General features: G+C 55.9%; 2 protein-coding genes across 4 annotated transcripts; one reads left to right on the top strand and one right to left on the bottom strand.

Moving 5' to 3' along the window:
* The first annotated feature begins 1,716 nt into the window (after window positions 1-1,716).
* Window positions 1,717-18,939, top strand: TCTE1 (t-complex-associated-testis-expressed 1). 3 transcript variants are annotated; one of them, XM_069562659.1, is made up of 5 exons: window positions 1,717-1,745; window positions 10,881-11,256; window positions 12,841-13,409; window positions 15,420-15,869; window positions 17,374-18,939. In XM_069562659.1, the coding sequence occupies exons 2-5, from the start codon at window positions 10,977-10,979 to the stop codon at window positions 17,581-17,583; spliced, it is 1,509 nt and encodes a 502-aa protein (XP_069418760.1). In that variant the 5' UTR covers window positions 1,717-1,745; window positions 10,881-10,976; the 3' UTR covers window positions 17,584-18,939. The 3 variants fall into 3 exon arrangements, with proteins under 3 accessions (XP_069418760.1, XP_069418761.1, XP_069418759.1); XM_069562660.1 differs by having other exon boundaries at window positions 1,719-1,745; window positions 15,420-15,608; window positions 17,374-18,933; XM_069562658.1 differs by lacking the exon at window positions 1,717-1,745 and adding an exon at window positions 7,842-8,535.
* On the bottom strand, window positions 18,255-25,337 carry TMEM151B (transmembrane protein 151B). The gene is made up of 3 exons (XM_069562661.1): window positions 25,186-25,337; window positions 22,640-23,080; window positions 18,255-22,215 (listed from the first exon to the last, which is right to left on the bottom strand). Exons 1-3 carry the CDS (start codon window positions 25,309-25,311, stop codon window positions 21,079-21,081), a joined length of 1,704 nt encoding a protein of 567 aa, XP_069418762.1. The 5' UTR covers window positions 25,312-25,337; the 3' UTR covers window positions 18,255-21,078.
* Between the last annotated feature and the right edge of the window lie 403 nt (window positions 25,338-25,740).

The following is a 25,740-nucleotide window of genomic DNA, read 5'->3' as shown; positions in this document are numbered from 1 at the left end:
GTGTAAGCTCCATGGACATCTGAGGGCAGAGTCAGTGCAGAGGCCTGAGGGGCAGGTGCAGGTCTTGGGGTCAGAAGGGAACAGAGCCAAAGCAAGCCTACTCTTTTTTTAAACACATTTTTTAAAAAGTTTCATTTATTGTTGGTTGTGCTGGGTTGCCATTGCTGCCTGCAGGCTTTCTAGTTGGGGCGAGTCGGGGCTGCTCTCTGTTGCAGTGCACAGGCTTCTCATTGCGGTGGCTTCTCTTGTGGACCACGGGCTCTGGGGCACAAGGGCTTCATTGTTGTAGCACATGGGCTCACTCGTGGCACACGGGCTTAGTTCTGTGTTGTGTAGACCCTTCCCAAACCAGGGATTCAATCCATACATTGGCAGGTGGATTCTCACCCACTGTACCACCAGAGCAGTCCCAAGCCTTCTCTTTTAAAACAACTTGCAAAGCATCTGCCCCAAACCTGAGCTGAAGCTGAAATTGGCAGCTCAGAGCAGGAGGAAGGTGTGGAATGAAGGGCAGTTGTCTTTCCCTCCCAAAGTGAATCCACCCAGGACCAAGCGAGACACCTGAGCTCCACCTCTGTTTGAAGATCTCTGTTGCTGGATGAAGGAAGGGGAACTCGGGGAACCCATCCCCAAGTCAGAGCCTCCCTGGCTGCGAAGTTCTGGGGGCATTTAGTCAAAATCTTAGAGCAGAGCAGGCCTTCCTGACAGCATTTCTTGCGTGATTGCTCATTCTAATTGAGGCAGTTGGTAAATCACTGATGAGGGCTTGAAAGGGGCCTGGAGCCCCTGGCCTCTGGCTGCTTGCAGTCCCGAGAGGTCGCAACTGTGGATCTTAGCTACTGTGGCAGGGGCCACTGTTCAGTACACTGACTGAAAGCCTGGATCTTAACATATAGTCACCACAGTGAGGATACTGGGGGGGGGGGGGGGGGGGTTGGGGGGGGTGTTGATGAGTTAACTGAGCTTCTAAGGTGGTAACTTATCCAGGGTAACCCAGCTAGTAATCATCAGAACTGAAATTTAAGTTCTGCTTCTAGTGAACCAACCACCCTTGGTTGCTCTTCCCCTCTTGAAGGACAATTTCCTTTTCTATGAAAGCTAGTCATTTCACAGAAGCTGGTAATTCCTGGTGTGGGGCTTAGGGCTGTGGAGGCCTGGGGTCTTCCTGCCTGGTGCCAACTCAGCCTTGCTGACAACCTGGAGAAAGGCCGAGGGTGGCTCCAAAGGTATGCTGCAGCCAGTGGTCAGCTGAGGGCCTCAGGGGAGTTCCAAGAACTGCACGTGCCCTTCCATCGTCCTCTTCCGGAACGGAATGGCCACTGGTGCTTTTCCTGGACCGTCTTCCCACTCGTCATCCCCACCTCCATTTCCATACAAAAGGCCTGAGAAGGAAGAGCCCCGTAGTAGTCCAGGAGCCCTGCCGCATCCGCAGCTCCCTGCCTTTCCCTGCAGAAACCCACTGCTCCTAAATATGTCCACACGACGCACAAAGCATGTCCGGATGCCAGAGTTCTCACTGTCCGCTCTGGGCTCCACATAGTGCCTTAGAGGGGGACACGTATTTGCATCGATCCTGGGCCAAGGCGTGCGGCTACAACCATCGAAGTCCGGCAGCCCTGCCTTCGCACCGCGCATAGCAGTCAACCAGCTTGCGGGAGAACGCATGCGCACCCGCCCTTGAGGGCCCGCCCCCTAGCGACGCACGGCGTCCCTAACAACCTGCGTTCGTGGGGACCTGCGGGAAGGTGAGAGGCCAGGTCTCGGGAGCGGTGAGGTAACCTCTGGAGAGAGAACACCCGGCCCCGGTCTCCCCTAGCGGGCTGAGCTCTCTGCCCCCACTCTCCCCACAGGGCATGGGAGCACCCCACAGAGTCAGCCCACCTGGCCGAAGTCTGCAGGTGACCTTGGCTCCCGTGAGAAGGAAGGGCCGGCCTGTACCTATGGGAAGCCCCCACCCCCATATGAAGTTGACCATGCCTCCTTCCTCCCTACGGCCACTGCAAACTGGCTCTGCGAGTCAGGGGAGGGTCACCCGAGATGGAGAAGGGGAAAGTGGAATGAGAGTCGGTCATGAGTGAGAGCAGTCCCTAGTTCCGGGGCCCCAGCCTTCCTGGAAAGACAGACCTCTATTCCCAGCTCCTGGGGCTGCAGTCCTTCCCGCAGGTCTAGACACTTCTACACCTCCCTCCCTCCCATGACAAAGCTGGTTATCCCTGGTCACCAAGAAGGAGGGCCCCTTCACCCCAGGCGGGTTGGGGGAGGGACTTGCTAGCATTTGGAGCTGAGGTTCCCTGGTGGGGTGTCTGAATCAAAGGTAGGGATGAGGGTGGAGTTCTTTTTTAAGACCACAGACCTAAGTGCGCAGTTGGGAGGAAAGCCTGGCCCAGGGGTGTGATAAGTGTGCAGACTGTCTCACCAGCAAAAGACCAGGGGTGCTAGGCCAGAACTCTATCAGGGAAACTTTTTTGCCCCTCTTTTGTGATTCCGCAAACTCTGAATTCCCAAATGGGAATGACTTGGCCTGAGGTGGAGTCTGACACAGTAGGCAAGATAGGGATTGGGGAAATGTAGACCAAAGCCAGGGCCCTGAGGAACAGCTGACTGAGAAAGCAGGAAGCACCACCAGAGAAGCTGGGGGATATGGGACGTCAAAGCCCAGCCCCCAAGAAGGGATGTCCAAGGCCACAGAGGTCCTCAGAGAACCTAAGGAAGGCCTGGCACTTCTGCTTCTCAGTTCAGAGAAAGAGAGGTGAGGACCAGGGGTGTGGTGAGCAGAAAGGAGAGAGGATCCCCCTCCTCTAGCATCTTCAACTTTCCCATTTAGGCAGGCAGGTGGAGCCTCTGCCCAAAGTGTTTGGATTTAACTAGGCACTTGAGAAAGATGGAGGAGGTCTGAGACGTTTCTGAGAGGAGGGAAGGTGCGGGAGACTCGAGCACTGAACCCTAGGTCTGGAAGGAACATGGAGGGCCCAAAGTGGGCCACGGGGCAGGAAAGCACAGCTCTGCGGTATCTCTTGGATCCTCGTGGGGCCTCAAAAGCTGAAGTGATCATCAGTTCTGCAGAAGGGCCCTGTGACTGGAAGGGACAGGGAGTGAGGGAGCCTGGGCTTTTCAGGTCAGCACCAATGAGGGTGACCCCAGGCTCTGACTGGAGAGAGTGTGAGGCCCACTGGAAAAGTGCTATGACAACCGAGTCTGGGCAATTTAGGAAGCAATCCCAACATCCCGTGATTTGTCTCTGCTTTTGTGCAGGGAAGTGAGGGACAGCTTTGGACAGACATTGGTTCAGAGCTCAGCTTCTCCATTTACTATGTGATGCTTAGCTAGTTACTTAAGTTCTCTAAGCCTCTGTTTTCCTGTTTGTGAAATGAGGATAATGGTGTCATAATAACAATATTTGTCAATAATAAGTCTGAAGATTTCATAGGCTTATATAGGTACAGCATCTAACATCTTTGTCATGATATCTAACACTTACCTTGAGTGTTGGCTCTGGGCCCAACACTATACAGAATGTCTCACACATGTTTCCTGGTGGCTCAGACAGCAAAGAAGCTGCCTGCAATGCAGGAGATGCAGGAGACATAGGCTCAGTCCTTAGGTCGGGAATATCCACTGGAGAAGGGCATGGCAACCCACTCCAGTATTCTTGCCAGGGGAATTCCATGGACAGAGGAGCCTGGTGAGCTATCACCCATGGGCTCACCAAGAATCAGTCATGACTGAGCGACTGACACTTTCACTTTAGGGCTTCCCAGGTGGCAGGAACGGTAAAGAACCTGACTGCCAGCGCAGAAGACACAAGAGATGCAGGTTCAGTCCCTGGGTTGGGAAGATCCCTGGAAGAGGAAATGGCAACCCACTCCAGTGTTCTTGCCTGGAGAATCCCAGGGACGGGGGAGCCTGGTGGGCTGCCATCTCTGGGGTCGCACAGAGTCGGACACGACTGAAGTGATTTAGCAGCAGCAGCAGCAGCCAGTGCAGAAGACACAAGAGATGCAGGTTCAGTCCTTGGGTTGGGAAGATCCCTGGAAGAGGAAATGGCAACCCACTCCAGTATTCTTGCCTGGAGAATTCCAAGGACCGAAGAGCTTGGCAGGCTACAGTGCATGGGATTGCAAAGAGTCAGGCACGACTGAAGCGACTTAGCATGCAAGCATGCATACACATTAGCTCCTTTAATCCTCTGGATAATCTTATGAAGTAGGAACCCCAGTTACTATCCCATATTACAATAAAGAGATGGAGGCTTAATGGGGTTGCATGATTTGCCAGGTTCTCCCAGATGCTGGGGACAGAGTGGAGATTGGACCTCAGGCGGCGTAACTCCTGAATCCTGAGCTAGCTGTTATGCCGCCTCCTCCTGTGCACACACTACTGAGGGCCTGCCCTGCTGCTGCGTGTGTGCATGCTCAGTCACGTCCAGCTCCTTGCGACCCCATGCACTGTAGACCACCAGGCTCCTCTGTCCCTGGAATTCTCCAGGCAAGAATACTGGAGTGGGTTGCCATGCCCTTCTCCAGGGGATCTTCCTGACCCAGGGATCTAACCTGTGTCTTCTCCATTGGCATGTAGGTTCTTTACCACTTAGCCACTTGGCCTAGAATACAATAACTCAGAGCTATGTATAGACAAGGAGGTGGTTCACAGAACACTTGTCCACCATCAAAAATGAGGACAACTCTGCCCAAACTAGGACATCTCATCCCTCTCTATTGCCTGTGTTTGAGCATGCAGAGAGCAGACCCTAACACTTAACCCTGTGAGTTAAGAACTGAATGTTATTTTAGGACCTGGATGCTGGTCCTGAGGACACAGCTGGGACTGGGCGAGGGGGAGGAGGAGTCACCTTTCCTCAGGGGTTGTGGCTGGGTTGATGTTGGCGACATAGCATGCGAGGCCCCATAGGTCCATGACCTACCGGTGTCAGGAGATGAAGGGTCACTGGTTGCCGCCACTTGCCCCATCTGAGGGCAGGGTGTGCCCTTTGAGGGGCATACCTGATGATGGCACAGGAGGCACTCACTTGGGAATTCCCTGGCAGTCCACTGGTTAGAACTCAACCCTTTCACAGCTGTGGGCTGGCTTCAGCCCCTTGGTTCCCTCAGTCAGGAAGCTAAGATCCCGTAAGCCATGCTGTGCAATCACAAAATAAGTAAATAGCAGTGCAGGGTTCACATAGGGATGTGTACACACATGTACGGACTGTTAAGATTTCGTTTCGTTAGGGCGGAAATGCATTTTACTATAACAGGCATGTCTTTTGTCAGGGGCCTGAAATTCCCATCGTGGGGGTGCCACGGACCTAGTCGCTCTTCCAGCCTGGGGACACCCTCCCTGACACATCCTCTCTGCAGTGAAGACAGGATGCCTGCTTCCCTGGGAACAAGAACAGGCTTTTTTCTTTTCTAGTGGAAGGTGGAAAAGTGGCTGGGAGAGCAGGGCACTGTGGTTAGGGCAGCCAAGCTCCTGATCCGGCCCCAGCCCTCCTATATATCCAGGGGCCAGTTATTTCCCGGTCTGGTCTTCAGCTTCTTCATCCATAAAATGGGGTTGAGAAGCCCGCCCTGACTCCAGTGTAGAATAAGACTCTAACAAGAGAAACGTTCTGAAAGGCGCTTGTAACTTTTTTTTTTTTTAATATTTATTTGTCTGGCTGCATCCAGCTCATGGGCTTAGCTGCTCCACAGCATGTGGGATCCTAGTCCCCTGACCAGGGGTCGAACCCATGTCCCCCGCATGGCAGGACACATTCCTAACCACTGGCTCAACAGGAAAGTCCCATAAGCTTGTAACTTTGAAGTGCTGAGCCGTTGTACGTTGATGACGCTGTCAGCAAAGAGATGGGAGGTGGGTTTGGAGGCTCAGGTGGTCAGGAGAGGAACAGGCCACCAGAGGTAGACATTAGGAACAGCCAGGCAGCTTCTGGCCATCCTGTTGAACTAGTTAATCTACGGATTTGGGGTTGCTCCCATAATTTCATTCACAAAACAGTAAGCTTACCCACATAGTGCGGACCTTTTGGTCACAAAGGGGCAGAAACCCAATTTTTTGCTTCAGCAAGAGAGACTTGCTAGAAGGCCATCAAGTCAGTCTCAGAACTGAAGGAGGCGATCAGAGGGCCTTCAGCGATGAGGGCTGGGGACAGGAGGTGCCCGGTGCCCTCTGTCCCCCTCCCTCTTCTGCTGGTCTCGGCCAGGCGGCACTTCCTCCTGCTGCCGCAGACCAGCCTTTTCCCTGTGACGGGAAACAGCTTCCAGCAGCAGGGGATCTGTATCCTTCAAGGACATGTGTCCTTCTGTCTACCTCCACTTGGACAAATCCCAGGGAGGACTCTGATTGGCTGATATCAGGTGCACCCCTGAACCAATATAGGGCACTCCTATTGGCCAGAATCTGTGATCAGAGGGAGGTGGGGCAGCCCAGAAGGCCAGCTGTCTCCCTGGCAGACCTGACACCAGGTTAAGGATTAGAGAGAAAAAAACTAGTAAGAAAGAGAACTTCCCTGGCGGTCCAGTGGCTAAGACTCCACGCTCCCAACGCAGGGGGCCTGGGGTCCATCCCTACCTGGGGAACTAAGACCCCACATGCCACACGGCGCAGTCCAAAAAAAATAGAAATAGTCCCCACACCTGGAGGAGCCCACAGTCCAGTGTGGGTGTGAGGAGAGGGTTGTTAGTCCTCTGAAGCGACACAGGTACTAGGGATCTGACAAAGCGAAAAGGGGAGACAAGGAAAGCCGAAGGCTCCAGGGGGGAACGGTGCTTGAGTTCAGGCTCAGGACACCAGCGCTGGTCTGCTTCCCCAGGCAGAGACTGCAGGAAAGGCCTTCCAGGCAAAAAGAGTGGCTTGAGGAAAGGCTAGGTGGCACAGATTAGCCTGCCATATTCAATGCAGAGAGGGGTTTATTTCAAACACAGCATCCAGCTATGGAGGGCCTTCTGCACTGAGTTGAGGAGCCAGGGGCTTACCCAGAGGCCTGCCAGGACAGCTGTGAGAAGGCTGGGTGCTGGATGACACACCCAGGCGCAGGGCAGCTGCAGCTACAAGGACAATGGACAATGAGGCCCTGAGCTGAGGCCACAGCAGGAAGGGAGAGGAGGGACCACGGGGGAGGGAGTCAGGACTGAGGGGAAACTGCAGTGACCAGGTAGGGGGGGTACTGAAGGAGAAAGCTGAGTCGCCAGCTTCCGGGTTCACACACCTGGGTGGCTCCTGGTGCCTCTGGCCAAGGCAAGCAGCCAGGAGGAGGAGAGCCTTGATGGAGGCACTGAGTGCTCTTGGGGGGCAGCCTGAGTCTACAGGCGCCTCGAGGTGGCCAGTGGCCATGAGTCGAGCTCAGAGGGGACGGGGGAGCTGCAGCCCAGCAAGAGGAGAAACAGGGCAGGCAAGGCTCAACCCTGAGGGGTGGGCAGAGTCAGAGGAGCCTGTGTTGGAAGCCTCTGGAGAATGTCCGAGAGGCTGGGGGAAGAGTTGAGAGAGCGGCAGCCCAGCAGTGGTTGAGGAGAACAGGTTTGGGCATGTGACTTGATGCCATCTTTGTAACATTAGTAACTGGCAGGAAAAGAGTTCATCATGCTCATTATCCTTCGAAACATACTCCGTTTTATATTTGATTGATTCTTTTAGGTATATATATAAAAAAAAAATTGGAACTAAAAGCCTTCTTAGAAGAATCCTCTGTCTGGTAAGAATTTGCTTGCCAAAAATATTTCTGTGATGTTGAGTTTTTTTTAAAAATCAAGACATGATAAGTGAAAACTACCAATCTGACCTTATTATGAGGTTACCATTATCAACATTTGCCTTTAAAATGACATCAGACCTCGGGGTATGGAGGTCTCTGTGAATGTTGCGGGACAGTAGGGGCTCTTGTTTACACCAGCCAAGCACGTGGAGCACGTGCAGGGCCACCCTGTCCCCTCCTTCTGAGGCGATGGCTCAGGGCCCTGGACCAAGCCCCAGGCAGGTCGTGCAGCGTCCTACCAGAGAAGGCTGCGGGCTCCAAACAGCGGCCAGGCAGTTAGGACCAGACCTGCAGAGCCAGGTCCTAAGACAGTGAGGCATTAGACGGTGAGAACAGGGCGACCCTGTTCCAGGGAGTACCCTGCTAGGTACCCTCCCAGCCACACCCTCGGAGGGACCATGCGTCAAAAAGCCACATGTTGGGCTTCCCGGGAAGAAGAAGGGACCACTGAGCAGGATGGTGAAGCCAGGCAGTTCTGTGAGAAAGGCCTGGAGAGCCACGCTAGGTTCTGCTCCCACAGGCATGGCCCCAAGGCTGTCCAGGGTTGCATCTGGGACTAAGGGGAATCCCAGAGTGTGTTAGACCAGAACTGTGGAGGGAGCCCCAGGCGTCCAGACGCGGAGCTGGCGGGAGCAGGGCTGGTGTGTTGTCCCTACCCTCCTCGTCTGGCCCAGACTGCCAGCCCTCCACCCCCACCCCGTCCTGTCCACACCTGAACACCACCACCACCTTGCCCTCACGTGTCCCCTGGATGAAGGGAAGCACCTCACTCAAAGACACCATCTCAGGTTAGTACTCAGAAGCAAGTCTCTAAGGCTCTACCTCCCCAGCCCAAACCGCTGTCCCTCAGAATGCCCTGCGTCCACACACCCACTCCAGTACTCCTGCCAAATACTTTTAAAAATGTTTATTTATTTATTCAGAACACGGTACCTTCGTTGCCTCCTGCAGGATCTTGCGTTGCGGCACACAGACTCTGTTTTTTTGTGGTTTCACAGGCTTAGTTGCTCCAGAGCACATGGGATCTTAGTTCCCCGACCAGGGATCGAACCCATGTCCTCTGCGTTGCAAGGCAGATTCTTAACCACTGGAACACCAGGGAAGTCCCACTCTTGTCAAATATTATGAATATGATTCAAGTATTATCTCAGGGGAATCTCCGCAAAGCCTGCAGAGGAAGATATTACTGTGCCCTTTCATGGATAAGGAAACTGGCACTCAGACCGAGTAACTTGGCCAAGGTCACACAGCAAGTGCCTGGCAGAGCCAGAAATGCAAAGTCATCCGGGGCTTCCAAGCAGCATCCCCTCCCAGCCACACCCTCGGAGGGACCATGAGTCAAAAAGCGCCAGCTGCTTGTCCCACAATGCATGGACCCAATCTGCTTGTCAATTTGCATTTGATTTGCATAAGTGTGTCACCAAAATACATAGATATCTTTCTTACACTGCCCCCTCCTGCCTTTCTCTCTCTCTCTCTCTCTCTCTCTCTCTCTCTCTCTCTCTCTCTCTCACACACACACACACACACACACACACACACACGTTCACACAGCCAGGCTCTTCCTCCTTGAGATGCCTGGAGGACTGGGGAGCACCATCTGGTCCCCTCCATCTGCCAAGGACACCTTTGCTGGTTCACAGTGTTCCTTCCTGCCCACCAGCCACTACCCAGTGCTTGGAGTCGGGGAGCTCCGTGCTGGGCTGAGCAGACCCTATTCTTCCCGAGGTCCTGGGGAGGGGACACTGCAGCACGGGCGCAGGAATGGACAAACAGGGTGACGGCACACCCGGATATATCCTCTGTCTTCAGCCCCAGATTTAGCTGCCTTGTAGCCTCCCACACTTTCCCGCTGCTGCTGTCTGGAATGCCCGGAGCCTGGGAGAAATAGGAAGACTGGGATGGGGAGATTGAGGGAGCGGCAAGCTAAAGCCCACTGAGAGAAGAGGAGAAGGTGCTGATGCCCTGGGCAGGGTATGGGCCTGATTTCCCTAGCCTTCCCTTCTGGCCTGCACTGCCCAAAACAGTAGTCATTAGCCATCAGATTTTGAAGGTTTAAATACATATACCTAATAATTATATATGTAATAATTTTTATATTGAGTACATGTTTAAATATTTTGGACATACTGGGTTAAACACAAAATTAATTTCACTTGTTTTCTCTTTCCTTTTTAGTGTCTATAGGAGAAATTTTTAAATAGCCTATGTGGCTTGCATTTTGGCAGCCATTCTATTTCTATTTCTATACTTCAATTGGCCAGTACTGTTCTTCATCCTCTCCTCCTGGTTAGGCAGTTGTTTTTCTGTAAAATGCTTAGTGGCAGGGAGCTGTTTTGAACTAAATGTTTATCATACTTCAGCCTTTTGGCTGAACTTGATAGACTCAGTTGTTGTTGTTGTTGTTATTTATGTACCAATTTTTGGTTGTATGGGGTCTTTGTTTCTGTATGGGGTCTTTGGGGCTTTCTCTAGCTGTGGAAAGTGGGCACACGGGCTTAGCTGCCCTGTGGAATGTGGGATCTTCCCCAACCAAGGATAGAACCCATATCCCTTGCATTGGCAGCCAGATTCTTAACCACGGGACCACCAAGGAAGTCCCAATAGCCTGAGTTTTAATCCACCTTTGTTATATATAAGCTGTGTAACTTTAGGCAACTCAGTTAACCTCTCTGAGCTTCAGTTTCACATCAGAAAAAAAATTAGTCCATCAGCGCCTATCTCAAAAAGGCTTCTGTGAGAATCAAATGAGCTGATATACATAAAAAACTAAAAAAGGGACAGCATACAGCAATTGCTTGTAATTACTGCGTAGCTATTATTGTCTGAAATGTGGTTCTGCTGCTTGCTACAGCTTCGTGTGTCGCAGAAAGCTATGCCTCTTTGGATGCATTATTTTAGTCACTCTTCCCAATCATCTTATTGGTAACTGCTATCCTCATTTCACAGGGGAAGCATCTGAAACTCAAAAAGCTTCAATAACCAGCCCAAGGCCACCCAGCTGGTGGGGTTTGCACCTGGACCTGCTCTAGTCCAGAGACTGCCCCTTCAGAACCACCCTGTGCTATGTCTGTTGGTAAATGCCCACTGAAACCTCCCAAAATAACAACTCTCCCTCCTCCTCTTTCTCCAGGTTCCCGCCAGCGCCCAGGATCTGCCTGTCTGAGAAGCTCCCTGTCACGAGGCCATCAAGAAGGGGCCAGCTGTCCCTGTGTTGCCAGCCCCCAGCATGCAGGAGACCCAGACAATAGAGTCACCGTCGATCCCCAGCCGGTCCTCAACCTCCACCCAGGACCGGTCTTCCACTGTGGGCCAAACCTCGAGCACAGCCCCACAGCCCTCAAAGCCTACCCCGATTATCCCACCCCTGGCCAAGTCCACGGGCCCAGGCTCTGGGTCTGTGGTCCGGCGGATGCGCAGGATCATCGCTGAGGATGCTGAGTGGTCGCTGGCCATTGTGCCCCTCCTCACAGAGCTCTGCATTCAGCACATTGTCAAGAACTTCCAGAGTGAGTCTGTCCCCTCCTCGCTTGGGAGAGAGAAGGCCAGGAGTGAGGCAGGGTGGGAGGGACTGCCTGGAGGCCAGGCCTCAGGGCCGGGTCTGGGGGCAGCCCCTGCCCTCTCCTACAATGTCCTCTTGTCTTGCTCAGTCCCTCAGTCATGTCCAAATCTTTGCAAACCCGTGGACTGCAGCACACCAGGTTTCCGTGTCCTTCACCGTCTCCCAGAGCTTGCTCAAACTCATGTCCATCGAGTTGGTGATGCCGTCCAACCATCTCGCCCTCTGTCCTCCCCTTCTCCTGCCTTCAATCTTTGCCAGAATCAGGGTCTTTTCTAATGAGTCAGCTCTTTGCATCAGGTGGCCAAAGTATTGGAGCTTCAGCTTCAGCATCAGTCCTTCCAATGAATATTCAGGTCTGATTTCCTTTAGGAAAATGTCCTCATCCCCATTCACCTCCTCCCTTCCGCCTACCCTGAGGCCAAGTCAGTTTCTCCAGCTATCCCCACTCCCAGGCCCCACCAGACACCTCCCCCATCCTGCCCTGTGACCTCTACATCTAGGCCCTCTCCTTACTTTTCCCACTCTGTCCAGCAAAGCCTGGCCCAAACCACATCTACCTCCTCTGCTAGAAAGCCCTCCCTGTTTGACCATCCTCCACTCTCTTGCAGTCTTCGATGGGCATGCATAGATCCTTGGTTTGTCCTGTACTTTACTCTCTGTTAATGTTCATCCTTTTCAAAGATGAGTCACCAACCTCTCCTACCAGAAGGGGCCTCTCTAAGGACAGGGCCATCATGTTGTCTACGGCACCTGTCACCACCAGGCCTACAATATACTCATTTGACTTGTTCACAGTCTGCCTCCGCTAGTAAGATAGAGCGCTTCCCTCTGTTTAGTTCACGCTTGTATCCTCAGCACTCAGGATGCAAGGATAGTACGTGGTACATAGTGTGTACGTGTATGCTCAGTCACTTCAGTCGTGTCCGACCCCTTGTGACCCTATGGACTGTAGCACTCCAGGCTCCTCTGTCTGTGGGATTCTCCAGGCAAGAATGCTGGAGTGGGTTGCCACGCCCTCCTCCAAGGAATCTTCCTGACCCGGGAATCAAACCCACGTCTCTGCCTCTTTTATACTGCCTGCATTGCCAGGCAGGTTCTTTATCACTAGCACCAACTAGGAAGCCTGTGATACATAATAGGTGCTCAATAAAAAAAAAAAGTTTTTGTTTTTTAATGAATGAATCAAATCACATTGGGAGCCTCTGAAGTCAGGAGTTACCTCCTCTGCTAGATTAAGGAAAAACTGAGGGCTGGACCTGGGATTCTGTCTCAGACAGAGAGCTCCCTGAGACCAGATGCTAAGATGTCCACCTTCAACCAGGACCACCCCAGAGTCAGGGATGGTGTGTCCCTTCTCAGATCGAGCCTCCCTGGGAATGAAGCCTATCTCTTCTCACAGAAGGGCTCCCTGAAGGCAGAAGAGGGTCTTCCCCTTTCCTGGGTGCCCCTAGACAGACAGGCTGAGCCCAGGGTACCACAGTGCAGTGTCCCCAACACTGTGCCTCCTATTTGCCTATTTTTGCTCCCAAAGACAACCCCATTCTGAAGCAGCTGCTCCCAGAGCATCAGAAGAAGGTCCTGAACCACCTGTCTCCTGACCTGCCACTGGCTGTGACCGCCAACCTGATCGATGATGAGAGCTACTGGCGCCGCTGCTGCATGCAGCGGTGGCCCGTGTGCCATGTGGACAATCACGGCGGCAGCTGGAAGCGCATGTTCTTTGAGCTGCACCTGGCGAACCTGCTGAAACACTTCATCCCGAACACCACTGACCCTGCGGTGATCCTCAACCTGCTGCCGCTCTGCAGGAACTACGTGCGCGTCCTCCGGGTGGATCAGTTCCTTCCCCCCGTGCAGCTCCCGGCCCCGCCCCGAAGCGGGGATCAATCCGATTCTGGCAGCGAAGGGGAGATGGAGGAACCGGCCATGGACCACTACCAACTGGACAACCTGGTGGCTGGCCTGAGCCATCTGGAGGAGCTGGACCTGGTATACGGTGTGAAGGACTGTGGCATGAACTTCGAGTGGAACCTCTTCCTCTTCACTTACCGCGACTGCCACTCCCTGGCAGCCACCGTCAAGGCCTGCCACACCCTCAAGGTACCACCTACCCCAGCCTCCCCCTACCTCCCATTCTCAGCATCTCTCTGAGTCCCTCTCCCCTTCCCCTCCTCCTCCATCACCGCCTTCTTGCTCCTATTTCCTTCTCGCCCGTTGACCAAGTGTCCTTGGTGACCCTGGACCAAGGTGGGTTCTGGGAATGCGGAAAGGCACAAGGTTCTGCCGGGCCCATTCACCAGCTATTAATCCAACACTCAACTGCACCCCAGGCCCTGTCCTAGGTGCTGAAGATTCCACAGTGAGCACAATTAGACCATATGTGCCCTCCAACTGACAGTCTGGTTGGGGATAAAAGGCACTAATCAGCAATCATATAAATGCGAAATTGCAACTCAAATAGGGTTGCCAGATTTACCAATAAAAATACGGGATGTCCAGTTAAATCTGAATTTCAGATACACAACATTTTTTTTTTTTTAGGTTAAGTATGTCCCAAATATTCTGGTTGGAAGAAGGAGAGCATGCCAAGAATCAGAGGAGGAGGAAAAGGAGGACATGGCATTGTATCATAGAGTCCAGGGAGGGAGGCGTTTCAAGAAGAGGGGTGAGCAGCAGTGAGGTGGGATGGAGCTGAGGACCAGATGTAGCAAACTTGGAGGTCACTGAGGGGAAGCTATGTCAGTGGAGTGCCAGGAGCAGAGTCCAGATCAGAGGCATTTGTGGAAAGAGTGAGAGGTGAGGAGACAAATCAGCTTTTTCAAGAACTTGGCTGTGAAAGGAGAGAAAGGTAGAGCAGTAATGGATGAGGGGTTTGGGTTTCCTTAAGAAGAAACTTGCCTGTGTTTCAAACCAATGTATAAAAACAAAAACAAATGGATCCTAATCAAATGCATACGCTTTTGCACAGCAAAAGAAACCATAAAACAAAGAAACAACCTTCAGACTGGGAAACATATTTGCAAACAATGCAACAGACAAGGGCTTAATTTCCATAACATACAAGCCGCTCACACAACTCAATAACAACAACAAAACAACCCAATCCAAAAATGTCCAGAAGACCGACACATTCCTCCAAAGATGGCCAACAGGCACTTGAAAAGATGCTCAACTTAGCTAATTGTTAGAGAAATGCAAATCAAAACTAGAGTGGGGTATCACCTCACAAAAGTCTAGGAGGGTGCAGCGAAGGGCTGACTCATCCAACAGACCTGGACTCAAAACCTGCCTCCACGGCTTAATCACCGTGTGACTCTGGGCAAATGAGGTTTCCACTCAAAGCCTCCATTTTCTCCTGTAAAATGCAGAGGACTCGTTCGATCTCACTAGGATGCCAAGGGTTAGAGATCATGGCTATGGAATGTTGTAGCAGCATGCCCAGCACATAGTCATTACTCAATAAGGGGTAGTTTTTTCCCTACCAGTTGCCACCAATTCTGCACCACTGTCATACTGGGTAGACCTGCCCTGCCCAAAAGCCAGCTAGGTGGTCGATCTTTTATCCCTTACTGCTCCACCTCTCTCCCCCTTCCCAGCCAAGTTCTTCTCTCTCTCTTTTTACTATTTATTTATTTGGGTGGGTCCTATATGCAGCATGGCCTTCCTTGATGACTCAAGGTGTAAGGAATCCTGCAGTGCAGGAGACACACGGGATGTGGGTTCGATCCCTGGGTCGGGAGAATACCCTGGAGGAGGGCATGGCAACCCACTGCAGTATTCTTGCCTGGACAATCCCGCGGACCGAGAAGCCCGGTGGAGTACAAGTCATAGGGTCGCAAAGAGTTGGCCACGACTGAAGGGACTGAGCACACACACAGCTGCAGCATGCGGGATCTTCTATCTTTATTGCAGCATGTGGGTTCCACCTCTCATACCAGGGATCTAATCTGAGCCCCCTGCACTGGGAGCTCGGAACCCCAGCCACCGAACAGCCAGGAAGACTTGCCCCTAGCCAGGTTCTTGAAAGAGCAGAACCTCGGGCATTCCTGGGGCTCCCTCCTCTACCTGGGGGAGGTATGTAGGCAGGCACATTCTTCCTGCTGCCCACAGATCTTCAGGCTGACCCGAAGCAAGGTGGACGATGACAAGGCGCGCATCCTAATCCGCAGCCTCCTGGACCACCCGGCCCTGGAGGAGCTGGACCTGTCGCACAACCTCATCGGGGACCGGGGTGCCCGCGCCGCCGCCAAGCTGCTGAGCCACAGCCGCCTGCGCATTCTCAACCTCGCCAACAACCAGGTGCGTGCGCCCGGCGCCCATTCGCTGGCTCACGCCCTGGGGCACAACAGTAACCTCATCTCCCTCAACCTGCGCCTCAACTGCATTGAGGATGAGGGCGGCCAGGCGCTCGCCCACGCCCTGCATACCAACAAGTGCCTCACCACACTGCACCTCGGGGGCAACGAGCTGTCTGAGCCCACCGCGACCCTCCTGTCCCAAGTGCTCACCATCAACACCACACTCACCAGCATCAACCTGTCCTGCAACCACATCGGGCTGGTAAGCCAGGGCTTCTAGGGCACTCACCGCCAAGGGAAAGCCCTGGGGCTTTGGGCGGAGGGCTTGGAATCTGACTGCCAACGGTACTTACCGGGAAATTGCTAGGACCACAGGCTTTACCCAGTTCTCACCCCAGCTCTGCCATTTAGCACTTGGTTACAGTTACTTAACCTTTGGGACCGCCATTTCCCCATCTGTAAAATGTGAATAGAAATAGCATCTACCTCTAAGTATTGTTAATGGGAGGATTAAACAAGTTATAACTATAAAGCAGTTAACCATTGCAGATACTAGCTAGGTCCTCAGTATTTACTCGTTGTTGCTACTACTCGGGATTCTATTCTATGCTAGGCACCCAGTATCTGTTAGTTTTTCTTTAGCCCTCAACTTATCTAGTAAAATAGCCCCCACTTTATAGACGGAAAATAGTCTCAGAGAGGTTAGTGAGTTGCCCAAGAGCATCCAGTCAGGTTGAAAGCCTGGGTCCTTCCCAACAGACAGTGTCTTTCAAATCTTGACCAAGTCTCAGAGTAAGAAAAGCAATTTGCATGAGCACCTAGTGAACACATACTTCGATATGACATAATTAAAATTTAACTTGCACTGCTTGTGATATATGCTGATGTTTTCATGTTTCAGTGACCCATTGAATTGACTTTGCAACATACTATTGGGTCACAACCATAGAACACCAGCATTCTTCCTCCCAACAGGAAATTTTCTAACTGGAAGAGGGCTACCTAACCCAGAAGGGGCTGGAACTATGAGACCTAGAGAAGAGGGCCCTCTATGCACTCCAGTTAGAGCCCTGCACCCTCTACCAAGCCTCCCCAGAGGACAGTCTGGCTCACAGACACTGACTCCAGAGAGAGTGCTCCTGGCTACAAGTAACAGAAAGCTTAAATGGGAAATGGCTTAAACAAGAGGAATGTTCACTGTGTCCCATGATCAGAAGCCCCGGAGAAGGGGGTTCTGAGGTTGCTGAGTTTCTTGGCTCAGTGCTTCTGAGCCACTTCTGCTCTGGCTACCCAGCCCCACGGCCATGGGCCCACTCTCATGGGCCCAAGATGGCAGCTGTACTTTCCACAGGGCTATGCTCAGAGGCAGAAAGAAAGGAGACCACTCCTCTCTTTTCTTCCCTTTTGCGAGAAAAAGCTTCCCAGATGCCACTCCCTCCAAACTTCTTCCTTATATCTCACAAGCCAGATTTGTCTCACGTGCTCGTGGCTGAACCAGAAGAGGGAGTCATTGTCCCTGCACAGCACCACGTTTTTCAAACCACTGGGCTTGAAAAGTCAATGCAGTGAATCTCAAGCACCATTTTTCTCAGAGAATAAGGTGGAACAGGATAGAAAACGCTACACAAAGTAGGAATTGTGTTGTGAAGTTGTTGTTCCCATCACGTCTGTATATCAGTATGTGTACGTGTGCACACATCCGCCCCTGTTTGTGTGGTCCTGAGTTTTGGTGGAAAGTGACCCTTTCCCTTGTATTCCTGACCCAGGATGGTGGGAAGCAGCTCCTGGAAGGCATGTCAGACAACAAGACCCTGCTGGAGTTTGATTTGCGCCTGTCAGACATCGCCCAGGAGAGCGAGTACCTCATCGGCCAGGCCCTCTGTGCCAACCGTGAAGCAGCCCGCCAGCGGGCCCTGAATCCCAGCCACCTCATGTCCCCAGTCACTGCCAAGGGCCCTGAGAACCCTGTGGGATAAGATGGGAACAGGGCTGGGGCAGTGGCCAGACCTGGGTCACTGCCCCAGCCCCAACCCTCATTTCATGCCCCTGCCATGCCTGCTCTTGAGGGTCACCCTGGTCCCGAGGGAGGGGGAGGGGAGAACAAGACTATCCTTGGGGTGAGCGATTGAGGTTCTGCAGGGGTCTATGAGGAGAGGAAGGAGCCTGGGATAGAGGTGGGAAGTGGGACTTACCCCTGGTGCCTAGGGAGAGGATATGAACGGACTCACTGAAATGACTGACTTCTTCCAAGAATATGGAAAGCCGACCCTTCGAGACTGTCAGGCCCAGCCTAGCCCCCAGGAGCCGCCCATCTCCCCAACCACCCTCCTCCCCACCATTGTTCTCTCTACCAAACAGATTCTTGACCTTTTGACCTTCAAACACACACTCTCTCCTCTACCCCAGGCTTCAGCAGAGCTCTGCCTGGCTCTTCCACCCTCACCTCTGCAGATGCCACCTCCCTCTTACTTGGCTCTGCTTAAGTCTTCCAGTTCTGCAGGTCATGCCACCCCTAGTCCACCCCACCCCCAACCTGAGAAGGAGGAAACAGAGGTGACGGGAGGGGCTCAGACCCTTCGGCCTCCCCAAAGAACTGCTCACAGAACTGGGAGATGGTGAGAGAGGTGTGACCCTGGGAGGCAAGTCAGTGAGTCATCCGCAGCTTTATTACCCGCCAGTTTGGTTCATACAATCTTTGCGCTTGGAAATCCACGACAGAAAGGCCACAGTGTGATGCACCCAGTTGACAGAGACCTGTCTTCTCCCCAGCCAGGCCCAGCCCACCCCACAAGCCCTTGTCCCAGGACACATGAAGCTTTCCAGGCACCCTCCATGAGTCCCCATCACTCTGTGACCACCCGCCCTGGGGCCACACCCACAGGAATCACATCTCCCCATGAGGCCATGAGAGGATCTCCTGATGGATTCAGGCTAAGCCCCAGGGCCCATGCTCCGCAGACTGAACCCCCAGCCCCGTTTCCAAAGGGTGGGTCACAGGCTGCAATCACAGCCTAGGAGCGCTTTCCAGGGACTCCTTCCAACAAGCAGGCACGGAGCAGAGCACCAAAGGGGGCTTGGGAGTGACCGCACGTGTGTGCCTGTCTGGGCAACTTCGAGTCTGTCTGTGCCTGACACCCTCTGACAGTTCCGGAGTGCAAACTTATAGGTGTGAGGGTGTGTGTGAGTGTGTGAGTGTACATAGCCACAGCTGCTAGCAGAGGTTCTAATTAGAGAAACAAGAACATTCAGTGTAAAGTTTAATTTTAGAGATTAATTTTTCTGGTATTCGTTTTCCCTGGCAATCAATAAAGCTACCAAGAAAATAGACCAAAGACTTGGTTTCTCTCTAAGTCTGTGCATATGTGGGAGGTGTGAGGCTGTCAGTGTGAGAAGACCTAGGCAGAAATGGTCAATACAGGCAAAAATAATCACAGCCCCTCCCCTCTCTCCTCCTCCCAGCTCAGGCTCTGTCTCAGGCATCTGCCTGAGGCGGGGAGCTGAGTTCTTCCCTTCCCCAGAGCCATGAGGTGGCCAGGATGCCCCAGACAAGGGTGTGACATCTGGGTGCCAGCTGGCCAAGAACTGGGTACCAAGGCCACAGCTCACCACCTGCACCTCACAGACGTCCATTCAAAGGAAAGAGGGGCGCTCCAACCCCCAGGCCCCTGAAGAGCACAGTGCTGGCAGCTAGGTGGGCACTGCTGCCCAGGGAAACCTAGTGGGCAGCTGTCCCCTCCTGCCCAAGCCTCCCCTTCTCCGGCCTCCTCCTCTTCCCACTCAGCCATCTCCACCTGAAAGTTAAGCTCAACCCCAATGTGCCACAGGCCACGGTGTCCCCACAATCTGTGCCCTCCCCCCAACTCCCCAGGGAAGGGGAGCAGGGGAGCCAGAGGAGATGTTGCATAGGTGGAGGCCACACCCCAGGCGGTGCGGGCCTGGCCAGGCTGGAGGAGGAGGGGAGAAGAGCAGCTCTGATGGCTCAGATGAAGTGAGAAGCATCAGGGGCGAGCCTCAAGGCCTAGGGTTACCCTCTGCAAATGTGAGCTCACTCCCTGGGGGCTAAGTCAGCTGGGAAAACGTTAGCCAGGGGAGCTGGGCGGGCAGGGGTTTTGTACAGAGACATGCACACGGAAGTACATCAGGGTAGGAGTGATGGGGGACAGCACATGGGGCCAGCACCCTGGTGTGGTGATGGCATGCCCCTTTGAAGACCCTGGGACACACAGCAGGGCTTCAGCTCACGGGCTAGGGGAGGACAGAGGGATCGGGCAAGATTTAGAGAATTCCTGCCTCTGACCCCGCCACTGGAATGGAGCTTCCAGCTAGGCTCGAGACAAGGTCCTCAGCCCCTCAGAGGCTCAGCTGGCGGACGACCACTATCCACTCCTCCCCACCAACACAGGGGAACCAAGGGGTGGCCCCCACGGACACCCCCACCTTTGAGGGTCTTTTCGTGACCCTCTCCTCTTCGACCCCCACTTGCTTCCTGAGTTCTCTGTTGTCACCCAGGCCTGCCTCCTAGTCTCCCCGCTGAGTCGTATGCCTTGGTCAGCTTGAAGGAATGCCGCCCAAAGGAGGTGCCCTCCCAGAACCTAGGCAAGGAGGCTAAAGTTTAAACGACTGAGGTGCACTGACCTCCACAGTTTGCCTTCCTCCTCACCCTGGCAACAGCTCTTCAGAGCCAGGGAGCAGGCTGGGGAAGGAGAGCTCTGGTGAGTACGGCACCCCCAGGACCCAACCTCCTGGGGACCCCAGGAGATAAACAACAGCGGTGGGAGTGGCGGAAAGGAAACCCCGATCTTCGGATCTCGTCAGGGCCAGGGCCAAGAAGAGGAGAGCAACATCTCCAGGGCTTTGAGATGGAGTACCACGGCTGACACCCGGGCCTGGCCTCAGACCCACTGAATTCATTAGCTTGGCTGGAAGCCAGCCCTGCTGTTCTCCGAACCACTGCCCCCTTGGTAGAGAGAGGCCCCGGCAGGATCAGGTTGCAGCGAGGAAAGAAAGCCGGGCGGCCCTTCCCCCCGGCCTCCAAACCTCCCCAGCTGCACAGCGAGGGCCTCTCCCTGGAGACGGAGCCCAAGACGGGTCCCAGGGCGCAGTCACCACGTAACAGTCATTGGATCCATTGAAAGGCGGGACAGGGGATCTCCAACGTGCGAGTGTGTGTGTCGGAAAGGGAGGTGACCCGCTAGGAACTCAGGGGCGGGCAGGCCTGGAAGAGACGGCTCTGCCGGGGTGGGATTGTCTCCCCTCCCCCCAGCTGTCTCTTTTTGTACAGGAAGGTAGGGGGTGGTGTCGGATAGCCCCATCTGAGTCTGGCCCACGCCCCCTCGCCTCCCACCTCCCCACCCCCACCGTTCCCAGCACGGCCTCGGCCACATTCGCGACTCCCCCTGCTGCACCCGCAGGACGCGCCGTCCGGCAAGGAGCAGGGAAGGAGACCGTCGGGCCTGTCTCGGGACCCGGGGTCACAGTGAGGTCTCTACGCAGGAGCCGTGGCGGTGCAGCGGCCGGTGGCTGTGGCCCAGACACCCCTCCTGACGGTGCACAATGAGCACGGGAAAGTAGAGGGCGTCGTGGTAGGGCGGCGGCGGCCCGGCCTCCTCCTCGTCGTCGTCCTCCTCGTCGTCCCCCATGCTGGCCTGGCTGGACAGTCGCGTCTGCTCGGTAGGGCAGCTCGCCTCGTTGACGCTCCCGCTCCGGCTGCGCCACAGGCAGCTGCGCCGGGAGCCGTAGAGGCGGCCGAGAGAGAAGCGGCTGCCTCCGCAGCCCGCCCCGACTCCTCCGGGCCCGGGGGCGGCCCGCGGGCTGGCGCAGATGCTCAGGGCGCTGCGCGAGAAGATGGACGAGCTACTCACCGCGCGCTGGCAGTGCTCGCAGCTGCGCCGGTATGGGGCCAGGCCCGCCGCTCCCGGTCCACCCACCCCGCCGTAGCGGCAGGTGGGCGCGTAGCCCCCGGCTGCGCCCCCAGGGCATCGCGCGCCCAGCCCCGCCAGGTCCATGAGCACCGCCTCCGAGTAGCTGGGCACCAGCTGCTGGTTGGAGCGGATGTGCCACTCGAGCTCCGTGCTGTCCACCGTGTTGACCCGCGGCAGGCGGTGCGTGAGCGGCGGCAGCAGCTCGTCGCTGGGACTGAGGCCGCCGCCAGCGCTGCCACCTGCCGAGCCCGGGCCCTCTAGGCCAAAGAGCTTCTCTACGTGGTAGTGCGCGTAGGCTGTGCGGTACTCGGCCAGCACGCGCAGCGGCCACGACAGCGTGAGCAGCGCCGCGGCCCAGAAGGCGGACGAGCAGGCGTACCAGGGCGGCCTGGCCGGGTCGGGGAAGGCCACCATGAACTCGCGGAAATCCACGTTCTTGAGGTGCATGCCCTCGCGCGCCTCCATGTAGTCGTCCAGGCCCTCGTTCTCGGCGAAGAAGCGCGCGCGCTGGCACAGGTACGCGTTCTCGGCCTCCACGCTGGCGAAACTGAAGCACTTGGTGAAGCGCAGCCGTGTGGCCGGCGCGCCCTCCAGCCCCACCAGCGCCTTGGACACGTCGCGGACGCCACAGCGCGCGTAGTCGAACTCAGCCTCGGCCACGTGCGTGTTCACGCGCTCATGGTAGACCTGCGGCGCCGGGGAAGGCGGCGGGGGTCGCTTCAATCCGCTCACCCTCGTCCTCCCCATGGCGGCTCTCGGCGCCTGATCGAACCCTCAGCCTGTCCTGGCTTAGCTCCCGGTTGGAGCCAGGTTAGGATCTTATCACCTCCAGAGACACAGACCCTGGAGTCAAGACTGCCGGGCTTCGAATCCCAGCTCCACCATATACGAGCTGTTTGACTTTGATATTGGTAAAGTACTTAGAGCGGAACCTGTCTGCTAGTGTTTGCTGTTATTATTATGGTGGTGGTTACTGCTCTCCTGTGGCGGTGCCCACAAAAGCTCAGGGCTGGCTGTGCTCCGCCTGGGGACAGTCGGGCAGGGTCCCAGCAACATCCCTCCCGCCCCCGCCACCATCTGGACCAGCCTGTGCTCCCCTTCAGCTCCTCACCTGGGTGGTGGTGTAGGCGTCTCCATTGCGATATCGGGTGACTTGGCGCGTGCGGCGGACGTAGTGGTAGCTGATGGCCTTCCACCAGATACAGGGCGTGGCCTGCTGCATGCGGCCCACGCGCTCTCGCACGCTGCTCACGTCCACCCTGTGCTGCAGCTCGTGGCGGGCTTGGCAATGCCAGCACTCCACCAGGTAGACGGCATACAGCATGAGCAGGAAGGCCAGGGGGATGTAGACATAGCCGTTGGAGCAGGGGCTGTCGTGGTACATGAGGCTGTTGCCCTGGTAGGCGCTGCTGAAGGTGAGGCGGGTCACCGTGGTGACATGGCACCAGGCCACCGCCCCCAGGCAGCCGTACATGAGCAGCGAGAGCAGCAGGCACTTCCAGTGGGACTCACGGCAGAGGGACTTGGTGAAAGAGGGCTGGATGGGGCGCTGCTGCTCAGATGGGCAGGCAAAGGGCCGAGATGATTGGGGAGTGAGACAGAGTGGCAAGGACCCAGTACAGAGATGAATGTGGGAAGGGAGGGCCAGAGGCCAGCACCCGAGATGACAGGCAGAGACAGACAGGGATGAGGAGAGGAGTCAGACCAAGATGGGAGGCCAGGACCAGAGATAAACACAGAAGTGACCCAGAGTGAGATATAAGGACAGGAAAAAGGAACGGAATGCCAGTTTGGGGAAGTGCAGAGAGAGATACCCCAAGAGGCAAAGGGATCAAAGCCAGGGGTGGAGGGAGAAGGCCCAGGTAGCAAAGAAGACACAGATGGATAGGATGGCACCCAGAGGAGTAGTCCAAAGACAGATAAAAAGATGACAGTGAAACAGGAGAAAGTGTGGGTAGGGAAGACAGGGAGGACAGACAGGCATCAGCGAAGGCAGGTCCCCAGCCCGGACCCCTTCCAGGTATTCTAGGAAAGGAGGGAGGGGCCCACTGACATCCCCTTCCCACTTCACAGGTGGGGCCCTCCCTTCTTCCAGAACCTAGGAGGAGCCACTTCCTCGGACCCATCCACCTCCCTCATACCTCCCAGGAAAACCCCAAGAGCTGTCTCCTTCCCCACCCTCTGGACCCCAGGTCCCTAGCAAGTCTCCCTAACCCTACCCCTGTTCTAAGATGGAAAACAGTGGGTTTGTGTCCCTGAGCAGCAGGTGGTCCAGGAGGAAATATCCAGATGGGCAGAGGCATATGGCTGGGGAGAGGGGATGGGAGACAGGGGTGGGGGTGGGAGGCAAGGAGGAAGATGTTTGCGTCCCAGCCCTTTGTCAAGAGAAAACAGTTCTCAGTACCCAGGCTTGTTAAAGTACTAAATCATGTTCTGCCCTGCGGTGCTCCCGGTGAGTTGTTTATGTGTCTGGCTCCTCCACTAGACTGGGTGCTCCTGAAAGCAGGGCCTCATTCTCTTTGCATTCTGGGTGCTGGCACCCACAGCCACTCAAGGACAAGTATACTGAGTCAGATGTCTGGTGGCGGCCTGGGCTTTCCCTCTGCTCCCCGCACCGTCTAGCTTTAGGAACCCTCCACACACCCTCCTGCTGAGATCCTGACTTATTCTTTCCATTCCCCTGCCTGGACCTGGAGGCTCCCCAGGGGAAGGGAGAGAAGAGAGAGAGAGGAAGGGCACAATAACAGGCAGTGGGCCCTGGACTGGTGTGAAATCCAAGGAAAGATCTGGAAGCACAGATAGGCGGCTGGGTTAGGAAATAGTACTCAGCACATGCAGACAAGATTAGGGTGCATGTGCCTTTGTGGGAGCCTCACCCTTGGGGAGTACATATGTGCCCCTTTGCATGCCCACTTGAGTGTGTGCCTGTCCCAGTGAGGGTGTGTGGGAAAGGGGCCCTCCCTGCAGGTCCTGCCTGTGTGCTTCTGCCCTAGTGCAGTGTGCAGCGTGTGCACGAGCGTGCATGGGAGATTGGGAGCCCCTGGTACTTTCCTTCATCGCTTTGTCTCCAGGTTTAGTATGCCCCCAGCGAGGGGTAGGTATGCTTGGTACCAACACCTTGAAGGATTCCTGGGAGTCCCCTGGAGGGGGTGCTACACGGACCTTGGATGAGAGAGGCACATCCCCCACACAAACAGTCCCAGTGACCTCAGGGGGGCCGGCTCCTGCACACATTTGACCTTCTTAGGACCCCAGCTCAGGTAACACCACCGTTTCCTCCGTGGACCTGGCAGGTACTCCCCTGCCTCCCGCAGCCCCTTCAAGTCACCCTTCCTGGCCTTCTAGAGAGTATCTCCCTCCGCGAGATAGGAACCCGGCTACCGTCCCCACCCCCACTCACCCGGGGTCCACGAGGCTCCGCCCCTAGGCCCCTCCCCCTGCCCGGGACCCCCGAGCCCCGCCCCCGGCGCGGCCCCTTCCCCGACACCGCGGACAGCTCCGGCCGCCGGGCGGGGGCAGCGGCGCGGGACTGCGGCTGCGGCGGCCGGCTCGGGGTGCGGGGCGCCGGGCGCGCTGCGGCGGAACCGGCGGGGGAAGGGGCGCCACGCCCGGGGAAGGGACGACCGCGCCCGGGGAAGGGGCGCCACCGGCTCTCACCTCCTCTCGGGCGGGGCCCTCGTCCGTAGTCGCCGCCGCCGTGGGCTCCTCCGGGACCCCGGGGCCGCCACCGCCGCCGCCGCCGCCGCCGCCGCTCTCTCCCGCGGCCGAGCCAGGGGGGGACATGGCGTAGAGGGGGCGCGTCGAGCTCAGGGCCTCCCGGGGGGCTGCCGGGGGCCGGGGGCATCCTGCGCCGGCCCTGGGGAGGGGGGCGGAGGGGGCGGGGCCCTCGCTGCTCCCCACCCCCCGCCGGGGGGAGGGGGCCTGGAAAGGGCACCACGGGTAAGGGGCTTGGGGATGGGGATGGGGAGGCGGGCTGGGGGGGCCGGGCTGGGGGGGCCGGGGCCGGGGGCGGGTGTCACCTTGAAGCCCTCGCGGCGCCGCTCCGCCTCCCGCCCGCTCCCGCCGCCGCCTTTTGTCTGAGCGGAGCTGGAGCCAGCGCGCCCCCCCTCTTCCTCCCAGCACAGGAGCCCCGCCCCCGGCCCCCCAAACTCCGCCTTCCCCAAGCCTATCTAACAGCCACCCCAAAGGGGACAAGCAACAGGGGCTCCCGGC

This window comes from Ovis canadensis, chromosome 20 (genome assembly GCF_042477335.2).
Source record: "Ovis canadensis isolate MfBH-ARS-UI-01 breed Bighorn chromosome 20, ARS-UI_OviCan_v2, whole genome shotgun sequence".
Classification (NCBI taxonomy): domain Eukaryota; kingdom Metazoa; phylum Chordata; class Mammalia; order Artiodactyla; family Bovidae; genus Ovis; species Ovis canadensis.
The sequence above is the reverse complement of the archived record's forward strand: the minus strand, read 5'-3'. Positions and strand labels throughout refer to the sequence as shown.